This window comes from Phaethon aethereus, assembly GCF_964289735.1.
Source record: "Phaethon aethereus genome assembly, chromosome: 20".
Classification (NCBI taxonomy): domain Eukaryota; kingdom Metazoa; phylum Chordata; class Aves; order Phaethontiformes; family Phaethontidae; genus Phaethon; species Phaethon aethereus.
In genome coordinates this window covers 9,936,197-9,954,783 of record NC_138596.1, presented here as the reverse complement: position 1 = coordinate 9,954,783, position 18,587 = coordinate 9,936,197, and the positions used below count along the sequence as shown (strand labels likewise).

Genomic DNA, 18,587 nt, shown 5'->3' with positions numbered 1-18,587 from the left:
TCACAGTAAAAATAATAATTAAAGGAGAAAAAAAGCCATACTTGGCTTTCACGTCGCTGCCCCCATCCCTCGGGGACAACCCCGGCCGCGGCCGCCCCGCGGGCGCCCGGCGAGGCCCTGCCCGGCGGCAGCAGCCAGGGCGAAGCTGCAGCAAGCGGGGACGCGCAGCGCCCGCGCCCCTCGCCCGCAGAAGGGGTTACGGTGGCTTTGGGGCATTTCCCAGGGCAAGCGGGCGGAGCCGGCGCAGGCAGGAGGCAGCGAGCGGGGGGTGAGCGGGTACGCGCTGCCGGGCCAGGAGCTGGGGGCACCTGTGGGTCCCATCCTGGCGCCCGCGCCACCCAGCCAAGGCCGGCCGGGGCCACCGAGGACATCGCAGCGTGGGGACATCGGCTTTCAACAACCCAGTCCAACCAGTAACTCACACTGAGCTGTTCCCGAGAAGGGCCTGGCTGAGGATGAGCAAGACACGAAACGCTTCCTCCCCCACAAAACCTCTCCAGAGGGGCACAAAGCTAATTTCTGTTAAACCTTTCTGCATCCAGTACACTCCAAGTTATTAAAAAGTGAGAGCCCGGCTGGCCTGGGGTGGAGGAGAGGGGGCAGCGGGCGAGCGCCGCACACCGGTGGCTACGCCACGCTCTGCCTCCGGCGCGAACGCTGCCGGGAGCCGACGCCAAGAGCTCCCGGCTCCGTGCCCTTCGGAGCAAGAACAACGTGCTTTCCGTGCTCAGAGTCCTCTCCAAAGCCCTTCGCAGGCAGCTGAGGGGGGCTACTCCCCCCCGCAGGAGGTGGCCCCTGGACTTGGTCCGCCTGCCTGCGCTCCCCGCTGCCCCGAGGCCGCGGGGCGCAGAGGGTGACGCGAGCCGTTCGCCCAAGAAGCGGGTGAGGTGAAGGTGCAAGCAAGGAGAAGCAAACGAAAAGGATTCGCTGGGAGGGAGGGAGGGAGGGAGAAACCAAACCCAAAACCCAGCCCTCTTGGGAAAAAAAACAACAACAACCACTACACCGGCCGGGGTCTCCACCTGCACCCTGCGCAGTCCTCCAGACACGTGCAAGCCTGAACTCCTGCGGAACCGTCCCTGCTCCGGGGAACCAGCTAAAACTCCCCGAGACAACGGCACCGAGCCCCCGCCAGCCTCCGGCCGCGGCTGGGCACCAAGGCACCCTGCCCCGCAGCACCCATGGCAAGGGGCTCCCTCCGACACCAGAAGCCTCTCACGATCTCCCCCACCCTGTCCCACTTGGCTAGAACCCTTCTGCTAGAGACATCGCCAGTCGCAGCACTTGTACCGAACACACCTTGCTTTCCTGTTACGTGACGCTGAAACTTCCTTTAGAGGACACGGTTAACGATGGCTTTACTTCTGAGCTGAGGAATGGATGGGGTGGTGATGACGGGGGTGGTGGTGGTTGGGGGGTGGCTAGCTTTTCTCCTCCCCTTCTTAAAATTAAAAACAAAAAAAAGGAGAAAAAAAAAGAAAAAAGCTACAATCTTATAGACTAACCTCAGGAATATCAAAAAAGGAGCCCAATATTTTTTTTTAAGTAGGTCGCCACAGACCTAGTCGTTTACAGTATAACGAATGCGATTATTTCCTTCATAAATTTTAAATACAAGCAGAATAAAAATCACATTTTTTTCAGGCAACAGTAGCAGTTCAGTAGGTAAGTGGCTTGATCACATTTTTTGTTTTGTATTAGTAATGCATGCAAGCAGCTTTAGTATTACAGATCCCTTATAGGTCACGAAACGTTTGCTCTCTTTATAAAGTCCCTCCATAAGTACCATCTTGTCTTCTCACGGGAGTTTCGGGCCGGCTGGAGGAGCCTGAACCTTGTTCAAAAGGTTGCGGAGTGCTTTGGGTATCCGATGCCATAGCATCTGTGGCAGCTGCCTCCTGTATCACAGAGCCAGCCCCTTCGGCATCCTCGCTCTGTTCGAAGGACTGGCTGGATCCATTGCTCAGCTCTACATTCACCGTGTTAGTTCTCAAGGCTACTATAGTTCCTGAATCGCTCCTCCGTTCTGCATAGATTCGCTGCTCAAAGACCTGAGCAGTGTTGGGCTGGAATTCAGGATCCAGAGGGACACTGTTTGTGGTGGAGCCCATGACCGTGCGGTACATCTCCATCCCCTCCGGCAGCATGGACTTAATCTTCGGCAGCCAGCGCTTGCGGACCCGGCGGGCGTTGGTGCACATATCGGCTGCTATGACATTCATCTCGCTTTCTTTAAAGCTCGGGGCAAAATTCTGACAATACACTGCAAAGACAGGGATACATACAGCTGAGGATTCAGAGAAAGCAACACAAAGGCGGCACAAAGGTGATCACAGCCTCTGCCCCGTCCCAGAGACCTGCGCGAGTCTCAGCACGGGCTGATGCCACCCACGTGCCAGACCTCTCGCAAGGAGAGACTTACGGACACGGACTCCTCAGCTCGAGACAGAGACAGTCAAGAAGGGATAAAACCGGAAGGCGTAAAAATCCCAGGTAGCACGGGGCAGGGGGCTGGAGAAGGTGGAGAAGGAGCACTCACTCCCGGGAACCCAGCGAGCCCCGGAGGTACCAGGCTCCTGCCTGCAGGACCCAGCCTCCAGCCGCAGCGCGGCACCCGCGGCCGCAGCGCGCTGGGACGGTCAACAGCAGAGCTGGACACGGGAAAGGTCAACACAAGCTCCTCCACAGTAGATCCATTAATGGCTCTTAAAACCACGGTGGGGCAGGCACAGCTTGCAGGGCTGGAAAATGCCAGAGCCGTTGGCGGCCGAGCAGAGGAGACTGCCTGAAGGACCGTCCTCTGCCTGTCCTACGCCTCGTGCCGGCCACCGCAGCGACCGGTACGCTGCACAGACCACCGGCCCGGCCAGCGCGGCTGCTCCAACAGCCCACCACCAGCACATCAGCTGGCACGTACCCCGCAGAAGCCCAGCAACACGTCGGCTGCAGCCCTGCGAGGAGCGTAACGATGTTGTGGAGCCGGCCAAGCACCCGATGGTATGGAGCAACACCCAAGGAACTACCACGGCGAATAATTACCAACTACAGCTTGTGCGCAGGATAAAACTCAGGCAGTAAGAAGCCATCTTATGCCCTGCCCCATGACAGCACGTCGTAGGCACTGTCACTGGACAGCAATGCCTTTCCAACCTCTGAAGGTATTGGCAAGCCTTAGCAAGGGCCAAGGCTGGAAGGTCCAAACCCAGGGCTCTCCAAGGTGAAGCTGCTAACAGGGAGGCTGTCTCAGGAAAGCACCATGCACGAGCTACAGGCAAGCACCAACAGCACAGTTTAGCGATTATGTCTTTATGTATTGGACATCTGCCATCTTATCCTTTCTCTCCACGTGCTACAGATCTCAGAGGGTGGCTGGAAGGACCCTGGAGTTCAGCAGCACAGCAACAGTTAGGGAGAGGAAAGATTTATGTTCCAGATCTTAAAAATAAAAAATAAAAAAAACTGCTTAGAGTTTCATTTTCCAGTGCAATAACATATACATAAAGATTTACTATCCAGAATCCAGTGAGGGTGAGAGAACACATTGCTTTCCACGGTGTATCAAGCCCATGGTTAAACGGGCTTCGCCACACTAACCCATCAGGGTTTCCTACACCACCCAGGTCCTCAGGCACCAGTAGGCACCTTCTGTCCCACACCACGTGCCTTGTTTTCAAGGAGGACTTGCAAGAGCCAAATATTTAACCATTTTTTTCGGGTGCCTGCCATAAATAATTAAACTACCTTGATGGAAGTAACAAAACTCTCCTTTTCTTGTATAAACACCAGGCGCTGGGCACAAATATGCACAGTGAAGCAGGTAGCCCTGCACATCCCAGCGCTGGCCGAAGTTAGGGTGCCGTGTAGTCACGCAAACGCAGGGGATCCTGCCTGCGGAACAGCAGAAGGGGTGCTCAACAGCTGAACCTTTTGTAGCCCCGGCTCGGAGACAGAGCTCAGCGGCTCTACTCAGCGACAGACCGGCTAGCTGCGCTGCGTGGCGTGACGCAGAACTTTGCGGTTCAAACGTTAAAAACAAAAGCTCCTGTTGCTTTATGCAATCTTTTAAAAAAGGGCAGTTATTTGCAGCACGGCTCCCATTTTACTTTTTTTTTTTTTTTTTTTTTTAAATGTCTACAAAATATATTCAAGGAAACAGACTTGTAAAACTAACAGAAAGGCTGCCAGCGGGACGGGGAGCAGATTCTCCCACACTACCAGGGCTGAAGCAGCCCGTGGATTCCCTGATTCCCAGGGGCCCATTTACTGCTGAAGACCACCAGTCCCAAAAGCCCGGGGCACTGCAAAGCACGGCTGCTCGCGGGCACCGTGGGGCCAGCCCCACCGAGAGGGGTGCGGAGGATGTCTCTGGGAGACGGACCGGAGCTCTGCTCCGCTCCTGTAAACCAGGGGATTTGGCAGAGCCCTGCACTTGGATGAATGCGAATGCGAGCCGGAGCCCAGGGGCATAAAAGCCAGCACATGGAGACAGCCCGTTTCAGCGGTATCAAGCTCTGAATGTTGCCAAAAACATAATTTCAATTTCCTTCCTAAGCACCTATGAATGAAATAATTAACTGCAAAACGAGTGCTTTAAAATATAGCAAAAAAGTCAAGTAGCAATGTTTTATATTAAGATACTGCCAAAATCCAGCAAAAATTAACTTCGGCACCCCGAAATGATAGAAAATAAAAAAGGAATTAATTTTCCTAATTTCACCATATATCGTTCCTATTATTACGCAACAGAGATAGCCTTCCCTGCTTAGGTTTCAGCTTTGCTCTCGGCATGCTGTTCCAACAGAGCAGCAGTAAATCTCTCTCCTTACATTTGACTGCATTAAGAACCCTGCTGTCCAGGGGCTTCCTGCTGGGATCGCTCGTGGAGGACCGGATTCCAGTTCCGCAGCTGTTGGCAAGCGTGTTCCTGCAAGAAAGGCAAAGGAAGATCCTTACGCCGCCGCCTCGCGCTCTCCCCCCGTAGGTTCCTAGGGAGGGATCACCACATTACACGATTTTACGGTAAGGAATTGGAAAACTTTGTGCTTAGGTTCAAGCGCCATTGAGGAAACGCACAGAGCTCGGTGCGGCACACACGGAGGGTGAAGCACTCGCGGCACGTTACCTACTGACACGGTTAAAACACCAGAGGATAAACCGAATCCCTTGGGAGAGCACGAAGAGCCAGAGGACATACCGATCAAAGAAGGTGGCCAGAAGACGTCTCAGAAGGACCTTGTGTTTGACACCGGCACATAAGTGGCAATTCATCAGCTGCCCGCGGGTGATGTAAACACCTGAGCCTGGAGGGTGGGAGAGGGAGAATTCAAAATTAAACCCTTGCGTCGCCGGCAGCACCGCGTCCGAGCCGCCAGCAAACTGCTCCTCCTGCGCTGGTCGCTCGGCGTGGTGGTGTGACACGGGAGGGAGCGCGTTCTTCACGTGCTGCTACGAGAGCCCGACAAGGACAGCAGGATTTCTTGAAAAGCCCAGCCGGGACTGTTAGCGCAGTCCCTCGGGGTCTTGGCAAGTCCCAGGTAATAATAATTCCTAATTTTATCTGTACAGAAAGGAAGTCTATGAAAATCAATCCTTTCAGACTCTCTTTTTTTTCCTTGCAAATACACACAGTGCAAGGCTTTATACTGTGATTTTATATGTACGGATCAGATTATTTGTTCTTTCTGAAGGAAGAAATCCCCAATCCATTTGGCCTTTTCTTTTCTCAAGTGAAATACTGTAGAACATATCGCTAGAAAGAGAAGAAAAAAGCCCGTCTAGCACAGAAAAGGTACTCGGTTACACTACGGATCTAACTGTGTCCAAAAAGCCCAGCCCATCACCTCTTGATACTTCTGGCGAGCAGGGAATTTTCCTTCTAATGCACAGGAACTGCTGACTTTGGAATACACTGCCTCTAAGGATGGTCTCCACAAGAAAAAGGAGCCGCTGCCGAAGAGGCGTTACACGTCCGGGGGTTTGGCAGCGCTTTACAGCAGGTTTCTTATCAAATCCTTCTACTTTGCACATAGCTCACAGAGACCAAACCACTCCTGCCTCAGCGTCGGCTTGCAGGGGAGGTTATCCTATTTTTCAAGTGTACTGTTATATGAGAGGGCTTTGGTATTTGCTTTTAATTAAGATTAAATAACGGGTGGTATCTGGGTCCAGAACACACTCTGTTCTCAAGATACAAGAACATCTACTGCAGAAATAAAATTACCCGCTGGATTTCCAGGAAAGCCTACAGCTGGCTGTCCCTGATCTTCTGGATGAAGACAGAGCTGCAGAGCAGCCCACGCCGCCGGGCTGCGCCGGGGCTGGCACCCCGCAGCTCCCCACACCCGACCCTCTGCCCGGCGACGGCAGCTGCCCGCACCCTCCCTGCACCGCGGGCAGCCCGCGACACCGGTCCTGCCCCAGAAGGGGCAAGCACGGCTCCGGAGCTCAGAGCCGTCCCGCTTCTCGCCACGCTCCACGCACGGCGTCCGTCCATCAGACGTACCACCATGACCGCAAGGCTCGTCGAAGACCCTCTCGGAGAGAGCTGTTGAAGTTTGCAGAATCGATTATGGCATGAAAAATCGGAGACAAAAGGACAATCCCCCGCACGGGGAGCTGAGGAAAACTCGCGCTGCGGGGTCAAGCCTCCCCCAGGTCTCACCAGGCTTCAGACAGCAATTCTCTGCGCAGCCTTTCTCTGGCAGTGGTACTTTGAGAGATAAGCCATCAGACGGAATGCCAGATGCTACCGAGGGTAACTTCACTTTAATAAATAAAAAATAACCGAGGCAGCCACTATTAGTTAGAGATATTAATCTACTTTTTTCCCAGATTGAAAAATGTAAATCAAGCAGAGCTGCCTCGAGCCAATTTGCAGCTCTCACTGTGAAAATAACCTGCACCACTTGATGGTTTTAAGAAGTCTCACATAAAATGTAAATGGGTACAAAATGAATATTCCAGATACAAAATAAATACTTGTGGTTGTACGCTGTGCTGCGGCGTGCGCGTTTTACTCCTGCCTTCCATCAAAGACCCATCCTCCATCAGATGGAAACCTTCCTGGGCATCCCCTGAAAGTCAGATTCCTTCTACAGACTGAAAATAAAATCGTGCTACTCGCTGAGAGATAAATGACCGGAAAGAAAGGACAACTGATTTGGATCGATTGCGTTGCCACACGTCGTTTCTGTACCGAAGGCTTTACAGGTATTAATTAAACCTCCCCGCCCGGGCAGCAGGTACGGGCTGTCGTGCGAAGATCACTTCATCTAACCATAGCCACATCCAAGGGCAAAAGCCTTCACAACGGCACGGGCTACAAGCCGAGAGGACCTCTGCCGCAAAGCGAAGCTGGGGGGAACTCATCAGAGCAGAATATAATTACTTCAACTGGAATTTGACCCGGACACCCCGGTCAAACACCCATCTCCTGAGCAGTGCTTGGGCTACCTGGGCTGCAGACTGGCACTTCACGGCTACCGGATTTCCCTCTTCATCCAGCTCCACAACACCACTACCGTTAAAAACTTAACAGCCCCATCTTCCACCTCAAGCTGGCCATAGATCCTTTATAGAGCGGTGAATTCTCCCAATATTGTAAATACCCCCAAAGCTGAAAATAAAGATAGAAAGACCAAAACCAATTCCTTCTCCTCCTTCCTACTGCAGCAGTTCACAGTTGAGTAACAGCCCCTATTTTTAAAAAACTTTTCAGGTTTTTTCAAAGCTTGTTCAGTGACACAGATTTTATCTCCATCGCTTTGTAAATCGTATAATGCAATGCGTTTTTTTTTTGTGTGTGTGTGTGTTTTTGGTTTTTGTTTTGTTTGGTTTGGTTTTTTTTTAGATCTGTGCGTCTAAATCAAAACAGAATTGTGATGCAGCCCACACCAATCAGGAAGAACACATGCGGGATAATTCAATTAAAATGCTAAATTAATTCAATTGAATAAATCCTGTTAATGACACATTTTTCTATCAGCAAATTAAAGGAAACTTAGAACTTTTAAAAAGATGATTGGTGATGAATAATCCAGAAAGACACAGCAAGGGCACACAAGATGCATGACTCCAGCAACGGTGCAAGCAAGATGAAGAATCCATTTCAAGAAGGAAAACATCACTGATCTCCAGGCACTCTCAAGCAAAGACAAGTTACCCCCTCATTACCTGCAACGAGCTCAAGTTTTTCTCCAGGATCTCCCTCCGAGTAGAGTTTTGGGTGGCAACGGTATCCGATTTGACTGATAAGACTGGCTGGGAGAGCAACCAGATCCCGTCGTATGAGGACGCAGGAGCGGTTCTCCAGTGGGATCTGCTCTGGCTTCTCTTGAGCGACTTAAAAATTAAAAGGGAAAAACCATTAAAACAGTTTATTACGCAGGCACAACATTAATAGAAGGTCAGATTTTGACTTTTTCGTGCAGCTCTTGGAAATATTCCTCCCTCCAAAAGTACAACCATTCGCCAGGACTATCGGCCGCAGGGCAGATGCCACCTGACAGCATGGAAAGATCCCCTGGTCTCCCCAGTCATTTACCACGGCAGCCTCATATGCGCGTTTGTGTTCCACGAGAGGGATTCTTGGAATCTAATTATGCTTTAACTTGTCCTAAGTTAATCATTTATGAAAATGGGCAACTCTGCACAGCTGGCATCATTCTAGAAGCGCAGCATACAGAGCTGCGTCCCCAAACACTCCCAGGAGAAGGGCAGGTTACTTCACCACGGGTTTTGAAAACAGGCAATAAACTGCCTGAGTTTGATAAATACCTGCATCAGTACCGTAACGACTTCTCTTGATGTTCTTGTTCCTGCTGAAGTTAAAAATCGGACTCTGCAGATACCCCCTGCACTGAGCAAGGTCACCGCAGCGTCCCCGGAGGACGGCACCCACGGCACCCACCAGCCACCTCCTGGGAGCTCCAACTCACCCCCCGAAGCACCTTCGCTGACTCTGCCTCTTGCAGGCTAACTTTTCCTCTCGATAACAAGGGAGACCCCAACTGACAAGCCAAAAAATGTTATTAAGCTGCGGCTTCAAAACCAAATTACTGGGTTTTGCTGGGACGCTGCGGTGGCTTCACTTCGTGCCCTGACGTACCACCCTTGGAGCCCACCACCGCCCAGCAGCAACCAAAAAGCTGAAACTCCCGAGCTGTATTACCAGCACCGCGCAAGTTCAGGTCTTGTGGGCGTACAGAGGATTCACTTTCCAAAGCACATTTGCAGTGCAAGTCCACAGGTTTGCTTAAAATTACAATTTTGGACAGCAAAAGAGGATTGACACGGGTGTACCTCAGCCTCAGCTGCACTGGGCCATGGTGGGAGCAGTTACCGTTCTGAATGGCAGCCCAGCACTACAATGATCCATCTTTTTTTCCCAAAACTGCCTGATAACGCGGCAAGCGCCGCGCATAAAATCAAACCCAGCTCTGGGCTTCGATAATCTGTGAATACGGAAAGAAGAAAAAAATCACAGCAATTAGCATTTCTGAACTCAAAATGTCTCCTACTCAAGAGGTGTCTTTTCCCGCAATTATTTCAGTGTTCTGGGGGCCACTTTTCCCCTCTCTAGATAAAATAACAAGTTTTGCAGACTTGTTGCTGCAGTAACCAAAGGGTGATGGCTCCCGTACAATGGGAGCAGTGTTCTAACTAGGACATGCCCCGCGACGCCGTGCTGTGCCGTGGCATCCTATCGCAGGCACCGGGCTGGAAGCATCCCCACCCTCATCGCTCCCTCCTTCCCTAAAAAGTCGGGATACCAGGAGGATGCCCCTCGCTCGCGGAGCCGCGCCGCGGCAGAGCAGCGTTTCCTCCAGTGATCAGGGACCAAACAGCGGCAGAACAATTCACATGACGTTTTTAACCCAACTTCTCTTGCCGTCGCAGCCCGATTGTCTGTGCAAAGTGGCAGGGCTGCGTAGTGCTGATGCGCAGTCCCGCTGACAAACGGAATTTTCACCAACTACGCTTTTCCCTGTTCAACAGCACCTCCAAGCATCCAGGCACCCTCTCCTTGGGGATGGGAGTCATCTTCTGCTCGCACGGAGGAAGCGCCCACAAGACCTGCTGTATTTCTGATGCTTTCAAGCAGCGATAAGCAGAGTATATCCAACTAAATACCAGTATTTTTTCCAGGTTAAACAAATACAAAAGCCGAGGGGCACTAGGTATGGGGCAGGGCCCGCTCTGCTGTCCTTCGCAGGCTTGCTGGCTCTGGCAAGGCGTGCTCGCCAAGCGCAAGGGCCACCGCAAAATAAACGCGCGTCTCCAGGGGCGAGGGAGCAGCAGGTATGGAGGACATCGCCGCCAGCTCCCACCCAGCTCCCCTCCAGGTTACAGCCGGGCTGAACCACGAGGTAAAATGATATACACCACACACGAGCTATTGCTCTGCTGGTAAATCCCAGAAACCAGACCGGGACGTCCAAGGTCTTCAACAGCAGCCACAAGAGATAGGCGAGTGATGCTATTAGGGGTAAAACAGAATTCGGCAACAGCTTTTTGTGCTAAGCGGGCGTCCCCGAGCCATCAGAAGGGCGAGGACGAGGTACGGGGCTCCTGCTGATCGCAGGCAGCTCGTCAGGGCGAGCGCTGCCCAGCGCCGGGCTCTCCACGGAGCCACCGCTTCCGCTGCCCGGCAAGAGCGGGAGAACCACCGCAACGCCTCCCGAGCACGCCGCTCCCCGCGGGCTGCGTAAAGCCGCGTTCTTCGTCTTTTGTTTTCACTTTTGACTGATGACTGGGGTGAAAAGCACCCATGACATTCACCACCACCTAAAAAGCTGCCGAAGGGAAACCGGGCAGACTCGTACGGATTCTCAGGCAGTTTCTTAGAGGCCTCCGGTTATTTTTTGAGCGGTATAAAGGCTGCGGGTCTCCAGGGGAAGTTGTTGCAATCAATTCCCCAAACGAGACAGAGTCCCGAGCAGGAGCGGCAGGGGGAAGGTCCTCGCAGCGTGTGACTCGATATTGCTGTAACGGGAACAGGAGAGAACTCGGGCTGGCACCCACCCGCTGCTTCTTCAAGGCTGCTGTCACTGAAGACATTAACCATCCACAACACCCAGCCAGCTACAGTGGGCGAGGACAAACCCACCCGCTCTACCGCCTTCCGTAGGCAAACACTCAATAAAACCCGAATTTTGGGCCAAGCAGGCCCAAAGGTAGCAATAATGAGGCGGGCAAGAGAGAGACCAGAACAAGCGCTGTGTTCATGCTACCGTCCTGGAGAAATTTGGAAGGATTTGGTGTCAAACCTGGTTTGTTGAAGACAACGCTGCCACGCTGAGACCTGTGCTGAGGGGTCGGTGACAATCCTGCCTTGAAGAAATTCTTTGCTTTTGAAGACATTTCATCTCCTACACGTGGAGCCACTGAGAATTCTGCATTTCTTCCTGTGAATCAAATGCTTCAAAAACAAACTAAAATTCAGGCTAAAAAGACCAGGCGTAACTCAATCCACTCTTCTAGCTCGGTTACATCTGTCCTGCTGGCTCGCGGTCTATAAATCTCTTACTAAACATGGGCATGAATCATTTTTTGGACTTTGTTTCCATTAAAGCATTAGCACAAATTCAATGAAACTAAACAAAAACGACCGAAGATTTAGGCCTTTCAGTGCCACCTCAATTCAGCAGATAGCAATCGGTTATGTAAAAAAGCGGGACACAAGAGACACTTTGGTCCCATGTTTTCAAAGAAAGCCAGTCTGTTTGGCCTTTATGCTCTGCAGAACAGGATAGTATTCGCTTCTAATTAATTTGTATCTTCGGAGGGCAGCGGCTCCTTCCCTTTGAATGAAAGGGCAAACAATGTGAAGTATTGTTTAATACGGTTTTGTTCTTAACCAAGGAGCCTACCAGCTAGCGGAGAGGGGCAGGAAATCATTACGGAGGAAGCAATGAGAGCTGCCAGCCAAACACTGGTATGTTTTATTTATTCAGAGATATGCTTTCATCTCAAACTTACATGGACGCTGCAGCTTGCAACAAGCGGTTCAGAACGGGAAATATCCCGAGCTTTCTGGCTGAAGCAGCAGCCTGCAACCTACTCCCTGGTCCACGTTCAGAGGAAAGCTGGAGTCATGGAATTACCGTGCTCCACGGCTCCAGGCTTTGCGTGACATGGGGGCATGTGTCCTCCCTGTCCCTAAAACGTACCGGCTGGCTTAGAGGTCCGTCACACCACTCTCTTGCTGAGCCTACGATGGTTTTGGCGACGCCAGAATGGTTGCGCACCCCACCCAAGGTGCCCGGCACTGGAGATGCTGAGCCCACGTGGCTCCTGTTGGCCCTCACCTGTGACGGGCAACAAGCTGCTCGGGCAACGACCAGGCTGTGGCAGCACTGGGAACTGTGCTGGCCACGTACCACTTACTTCCTTAGTTCCCGAAAATCCAAACATCAGGGTTTCAAAATTATTCACGAACCCCCAATTCCCACCAGTCTGGGTTCTCCTCTCGACCATTTACTGGATATAAACTTCAACATACTCCTGTGGGTAAGGAAAAACTACTTCTGTTTTAGGAATGGGATTTTGAGATACAGAAATATCCGAGTGATGGACCCTCACCCAAATGCTGAGGTTTACAGAGCCCCAACACGGAACCACGAGTCACGCGCCCTGGTCTGCCGCACCGGCTACAAAACCATCTCCATCTCCAGTCACCACATATGAAACATGTAGATAATTCTCCCCTGTTCTCTACATGGTGAGAAGTTTCTTTTCAAACAGCAATGTTTTACGAACATTTTTATCCCATTAGCCTATTTTCCACTGGCAGTGAGATTACCCCAAAAATAGCATCCCGGCCACAGCCCCGGCATCGCCAGCATCTGCCTGCTTATGTAAACCTGTACCGCAGAGGACACACGCACGCACCGCAGGACAGATATATGATACAGTCCCAACCGGGATAGTCTGTGTTTTACAAATAGTACATTTATAACAATGCACTGGAATGTAGAGATTTGATTTGTGACCTATTTATACAGGGAGGTAATCTGGAATTAGTATTGGAAAAATCTTACTGGTTTATAAATACCCCTATCTTGCCTTTGCTTCAGATCTCAGCCAGGAGTGAAACATCTGCCAGCCTAAAATTAAACATCTGTGTGTTACAGTGAGGAAACCGGGATTGGGAGTTTAACGCCAAAAAAGGGCAGAGGCTGCGCGCCCCCGGCGCGGGGCTCTGCCTCCGGCCCCTCCGGTCCCCGCGCCGGGGTGGGCGATGCCGGCACTGGCCGGCTCCCGGCGGCACTCCCAACAGCGGGGCTGTCTGCAGCCGTTCGAAGACCCTCAACGAAAAGCCACAGGGAAGGAGCTCTGGCGAATGGACAGGGCATCCTCTCTTCACCGCTTTATTCCCTAAAAATAAGAATTGCTCTTTGCTCGCGAGCAGCCGCCCGCGCAGCGCCAGACCGGCCGCCGCACGGCACTGGTCCTCGCGGGATCAGACAACCGTTCCCGCGGTGAGAACCAGCTACTTTATTACGGCTGCAATTACCTGGCGTCGCGAGCCGTGATGTAAGTCGCTGCAGCGTGTCGTCCCCAGGCTTGTTTCGGGATGCCGCACGGGCTGCGCCGGAGCCGCTCGTTACGGATTCTGGGTTGTTCCTTGCCCTCTTTCCTTACTGTCAGGAATCAGGGGCCAGGAGAGAAAACTATTCTCTCAGCTAATTACCACAACTATTCTATAATGGCTACTTTAGATGAATTTTTAATGAAGTGTGCTCTTGTCAGTTCGGGATTTCATAACTTTCAAGTCCAGCCTTTATGTTCCAGCCATTTGCTGCACCAAGATTTCGCCTCTCCCCTGCAAAGGGGAGCAGGGGAGGAGGACGGACCCTCGCGCAACTTCGCTTGCGCCTGTCAAAATTAAATTAACTGCATCTGCTAAGCAGCAAGTTGACTGACAAGAACGCGGTTCAGTGCAGAAAACCGCCGAGCATCTGCAAGTCCTGCTGAAACCCACTTCAGATCAGGCCCACAACACTGTAATTAACAAGGATAAAAATACTTTGCTTTTGTTTAATATTTTCTGGAGTCGTGCGTTCCTCAGATCAGATGCTAGAAACCTCATTAAGTCTCACTCGGGTCCTCAAGGCCCGCCTGTTCTCCATAACCAGACCTAGTTGCAGAATAAGGAGCCATTTTGCCGCGACGCTCCCAGCCTGGCACGGCGGCGGTGACACCGCGGCCACCGAACGCGGCCAGAGGCCGGTGGGAGCCGACGCACCATTTCCTACATCCCTCTGCAAGCTGCCGCTCTGCCTACTGACACCTAAGCCTAACCCTCCCATCGGCCTGCGTCTAAGACTGGGCTTATCCGCTCGTTTATCTGCAGCTCCTTTTGCAGGTCCCAGACCTTTCCTGGGCCATCGCGCCGGTGCCACATCGCTTAACGAGACCTCCTCCTCCTCACTCCCGCTTCTACCATCAAACCCTTGGCCCAGGCGATGACGCGCTCCTTGTCTCTCCGATCCCGGCTCTGGAGATTCGGCGTGGTTCTGGCTACAAAAAGGGGTGAACAAAAACAGATTCAAAAGCCCCAGCCTTGGGGCAAGAAGAGGCTTCGTGACCCCCCGGGCTCGGCAGGGTCCCGCTGAGCGCCTTCCCCTACGCTGCGCCGGCCTCGGGAGCGGCGGGTGATGACGCTCAAGGCGGGTGATGCTCAAGGGAAGCGAAGAGCATCAGCCGCCGGCGTCCCACCACACACTCACCGGCATTAGCTCGGTCAACGCTTCAGCTGAGGAAGGAAAAAGTGGAGAAAATGGATGAAAAAAGAAACCTCTCTGAAATTCAGGGCTTCATCCGCTGTGCTCTTCTTTGGCTTTGTTTTTGTTTTTACAAATGGGGCTCTTGGAAACCTTGGCAATCGCTATTTTAAAGGGCTCCCCCTTCCCCCAGGCCTTTGTAAGGCTGTCGGGATCTACATGCCAGGAGCAGGATTAGCTGGCTTCTCTCTTCCATCTTACGGTTTTATTATTCTGCACCTTTTGAGGGTACAGTTTATCCCGAGTAATTAAAACACAGTTAGCTGTACAAGTCCAAACCATAATGGAATAGCTTAGGTTTTATTTTTTTTAATCTCTTTTTTGTGTGCCCTCTTTTCCAGGAAGCCCGATCCTACAGCTGGCTTATTTAAAACAGGAAACTCCCTTGAAATGTGCTGGTGTGGAAGAGATATTTTAGCAGAAACGTGGTATATTAGAGCCTTACAGCAGGGCCGGGCAGCGCCGCGCTCCCGACCTGCCTCCTCCCTGCACGGCCCCTGCCTCGGCATCACGGCACAGTTCAGGTCTTCTCCCTACAGAAACCAAGTAGGAAAACTTCGGGACGTCCGGCTCCGACGCAAGGGCTGGACGGCTGCAGCATCTCCAGCCGCACCCGAGAAAGCGGCTCGTATTTTCACTTTTCCAACCGGGACAGCGTGACACCGCAAGAACCAGGTACAGCCTAATAGCTGCTGCCTGCACGGTGCCGGGGCTGGTCCTGCCCTCGTCTTCTGAATTTGTTTCGTTCTGTTACTGCATGAACTGGCCCCGCGACAGCGAAGGAAAACGCCGTGTCCAAAGCTATAATCCCATTGCTCCAAGGAATAACGCTGCGGGCCCCGGCGCTGGAGGCAAACGCACCGCGTGCTCTACAGCGGGGAAGCGCAAAGCAAAATAAAACCAAAACCAGCGTGCGGGAAAACAGCCCGATTTCTGTTCGGTCTGACTCTAACAGCAGCCGGGGCACAGGGCTCCCACTCCTGCTGGGTGGGTGGCTGCGGAGGAGACCCCGACTTCGTCCCCATCCTCTGAGCCCACTCCTCCTCACCTGCCCGGTACCAGCCGCTGGGACTTGCAGCGCAGCAGAGAGAGCAGACAGGCTTTTGAGGCTCATTTTCCACGATTGGCTTGTCCATTTTGCTCAGCAAATATTTCTAAGATTAAAGTAGAAACATTGCTACCAGTATGCTTTCCCCCTTTTCCACACGGCTCAGTAAAAATGCTTGGAAAATATTGCTTCTCTGCTGGCTACCTGGCAGGGGACATGCCGAGGGGACGCTGGGCTCCTGCTCCTTGGGATGGGACAGCGTCTGGGGATGAGCCTGTTCTCAGTACTAGGGAAAGCCTGGCTTTAGGTAACAGAAATGGTCGTATTTGTCAAATCCTCTCCCTTCCTTAAGAATAAAATCAAACGGCTTTGAGGAAAGCATGCCAGCTCTTCAGCAAACGAGAGTTCAATATTTGCGAAATTATGTCCAGCAATTTCGGCGCAGAACCGTAGCGGGGAAAGCAGCCCCAGGCGAGAGGCTGCTCCGCGCTGCCAGAGCCGGCGGGAAGACGTCCCTCCCCGGGGAGCGCGGCGGATCGAAGCTGCCGCCACAAACACCTGCAGCTCCGACGGGGAGGCCGCTGCGCCGAGGCCGAGCCTCCGTGCGGGACGCCGTGGGCTGCCTCTGCCGGGATGGATGCCGCAAGCTGCCCCCGCCGGGATGTCAGCCGGGCATCTCCCGCTCCGGGCCCGAGCCCCCGGCTCCGTACCCCCCACCTGCCCCTGCTCCTAACAGGGTCCGAGCCCTGCGAGGTGCCCGGGGCAGGGGGTGGGTGCCTGAGGACGCCCTCTCCTGCGTGGGAAGAGAGAGGGAAGGGGCCTCGTGCCCCAGCGCCCGCCCGGGGGCTGAGCCGGCAGCTCCCGGCTGAGCAGCGCCAAAGCGAAGCCGCCTCCTCTAAGGCAGGGACGCGCTTGACAGAGAAATACAGCGTCGTCAGGAGGCCCCCAAATTACTTTTCCCTTTGTGACAGCAACGTGCCGGGCAGGGCTGGCAAAGGAAAGGGGGTTCATTCCAGGCAGTGGGGATAAAAGTCCTTTTTTCCTTTTTGCAGATATTCCTAACGAACAACGTCCATGAAAATGATTTATTTGATGTTTTTCTCCCTTCCTCCAAACGTCGTATGTTCATCACTTAAAAAAAAATTATTCTAAAAGGGCAAGACAGAGGGAACATGCCTTGCACCTCGCTGACGACTAACTCCCAGGCCCACCACCTGAGCCCTGCTGGGCCAGCAAGGGCTGACCCTTCCCTTCCCACAGAGGACCATGCCTCTCGGGTGACCCACGGCAGGTGAGCTCAGCCATCGCCGTCGGACGGCGTCACCACCACACGGCTCAGGTAACCACCAGGCTGCCTGTCGGCAGCCTCCACCAAAAAGCGAAGGGCTAAGCCGACCGTGGGGGGTGCCGTAGCCTCTTGTCCCAAGCGCCTCTCGGCCGGGGACACAGCCCGTCAGCGATGGCACGGGGGACCTGCCCACACCGCACCTGGACACCGGCACCGAGCCCACCACGTGCACCGCGCTACGTAAATAAACAAACGAAGCCCCCGAAAACAAAAGCCTGACGAACGAGCCCAAAATGACTCGTGCTGGCTGGAGAAGGACCAAGCAAGCACTGAAGGAGAGAAGAAAGCCCAAGGAGAGAGACTGTCCATTACCAGAGTAGCCTCCCGAGGACTTGATGTACATCTGCCCGTACTGCTCCTCCACCATGGTGTCGTACGCCTCGTCGTCCTCCTCGTCCTCCTCGTTGTGGTAGGAAGTGGGGCTGTCGGTGGTGGGAATGCTGCTGGCGCCGGGGCTCGTCCGCTCCCCCTGCGAGTACTGGACCTGCTGGACGTTGGGGATGAGGGTGGCCAGGTTGGGCATCCCGTAGTAGGAGACGCGGGAGAGCTTCAGGGGTCCGGCGTTGGGGCCACCGCCACCTGCACCCTCCCGGGCGCCGGGCTCGAGGGGCCGCTTGCCGGGCAGGCCAGGCAGGGCAGCCGCCTGCAGCTCGAGGTTTTCGTGTTTGACACGCGTGAGGAGCGGGATGGGCATGGAGGGGGACATGACGTAGGGCGCCGAGGCCGACTGCAGCTGGTTGCAGGGACTCTGCGGCTCCGAGCTGGGGTCTTCGATCATGGTGGTCTGAGAGTCACAGTGAGGAGAGCTGACCTTGAACATCAAGTCCGTCCCTTTCTCCACGATGTGCTGGATCTGCAGGAAGCCCGCCGTGTACATCACCACCAGCTGCTCGCTCGCCGCCATGGTCAGCTTCCCGGTGTAGCAGAAGGAGAGGATCTGCTGGAAGCAAGCGGGGGGGACGGTACCCGGCAGCTCAAAGGCGTTTTTGCTGTTCCCACTGAACAAGTCTCGGAAGTAGAGGCTGCTGGCGGCCAGGACCGCCCGGTGCGCCTTGAAGGCTTGGCCCTTCACCACGATGGAGACATCGCAGTACAGCCCCAGCAGCCGCTGCTCGTTCAGGCAGCCCAGAACGGTGTTCCCAAAGTTGGGAATCTCTATGTGCAACATCTGCGACATGGCTCAGGATCGGCTGGAGCTCCTCAGACATTCAATGCAGGAATATCCAAAGTAGGGCACATCTGAAAAACGGAGAAGACGGGGAGAGAGGCACAGCATTTTTAGACAGTTCACCACAGCAGGCAGAAGCAGAGGAACCCACCTCACCCGACATCAAAGGCTCAAAGCTAAGCTCTGAGAGCAATGCGGAAAAGCAATCGCTTATAAAAATTACTTATCGATGTTTTC

At 53.5% G+C, this 18,587-nt stretch overlaps 1 protein-coding gene across 1 annotated transcript; it reads right to left on the bottom strand.

Annotated features, from left to right (window-relative positions):
• Positions 1–577: 577 nt before the first annotated feature.
• Positions 578–18,359, bottom strand: NACC2 (NACC family member 2; the record flags this gene model as incomplete). The annotated part of the gene is made up of 5 exons (XM_082008877.1): positions 578–2,263; positions 4,827–4,924; positions 5,195–5,300; positions 8,173–8,340; positions 17,495–18,359. 5 exons carry the CDS (start codon positions 18,357–18,359, stop codon positions 1,764–1,766), a joined length of 1,737 nt encoding a protein of 578 aa, XP_081865003.1. The 3' UTR covers positions 578–1,763.
• Positions 18,360–18,587: the final 228 nt, after the last annotated feature.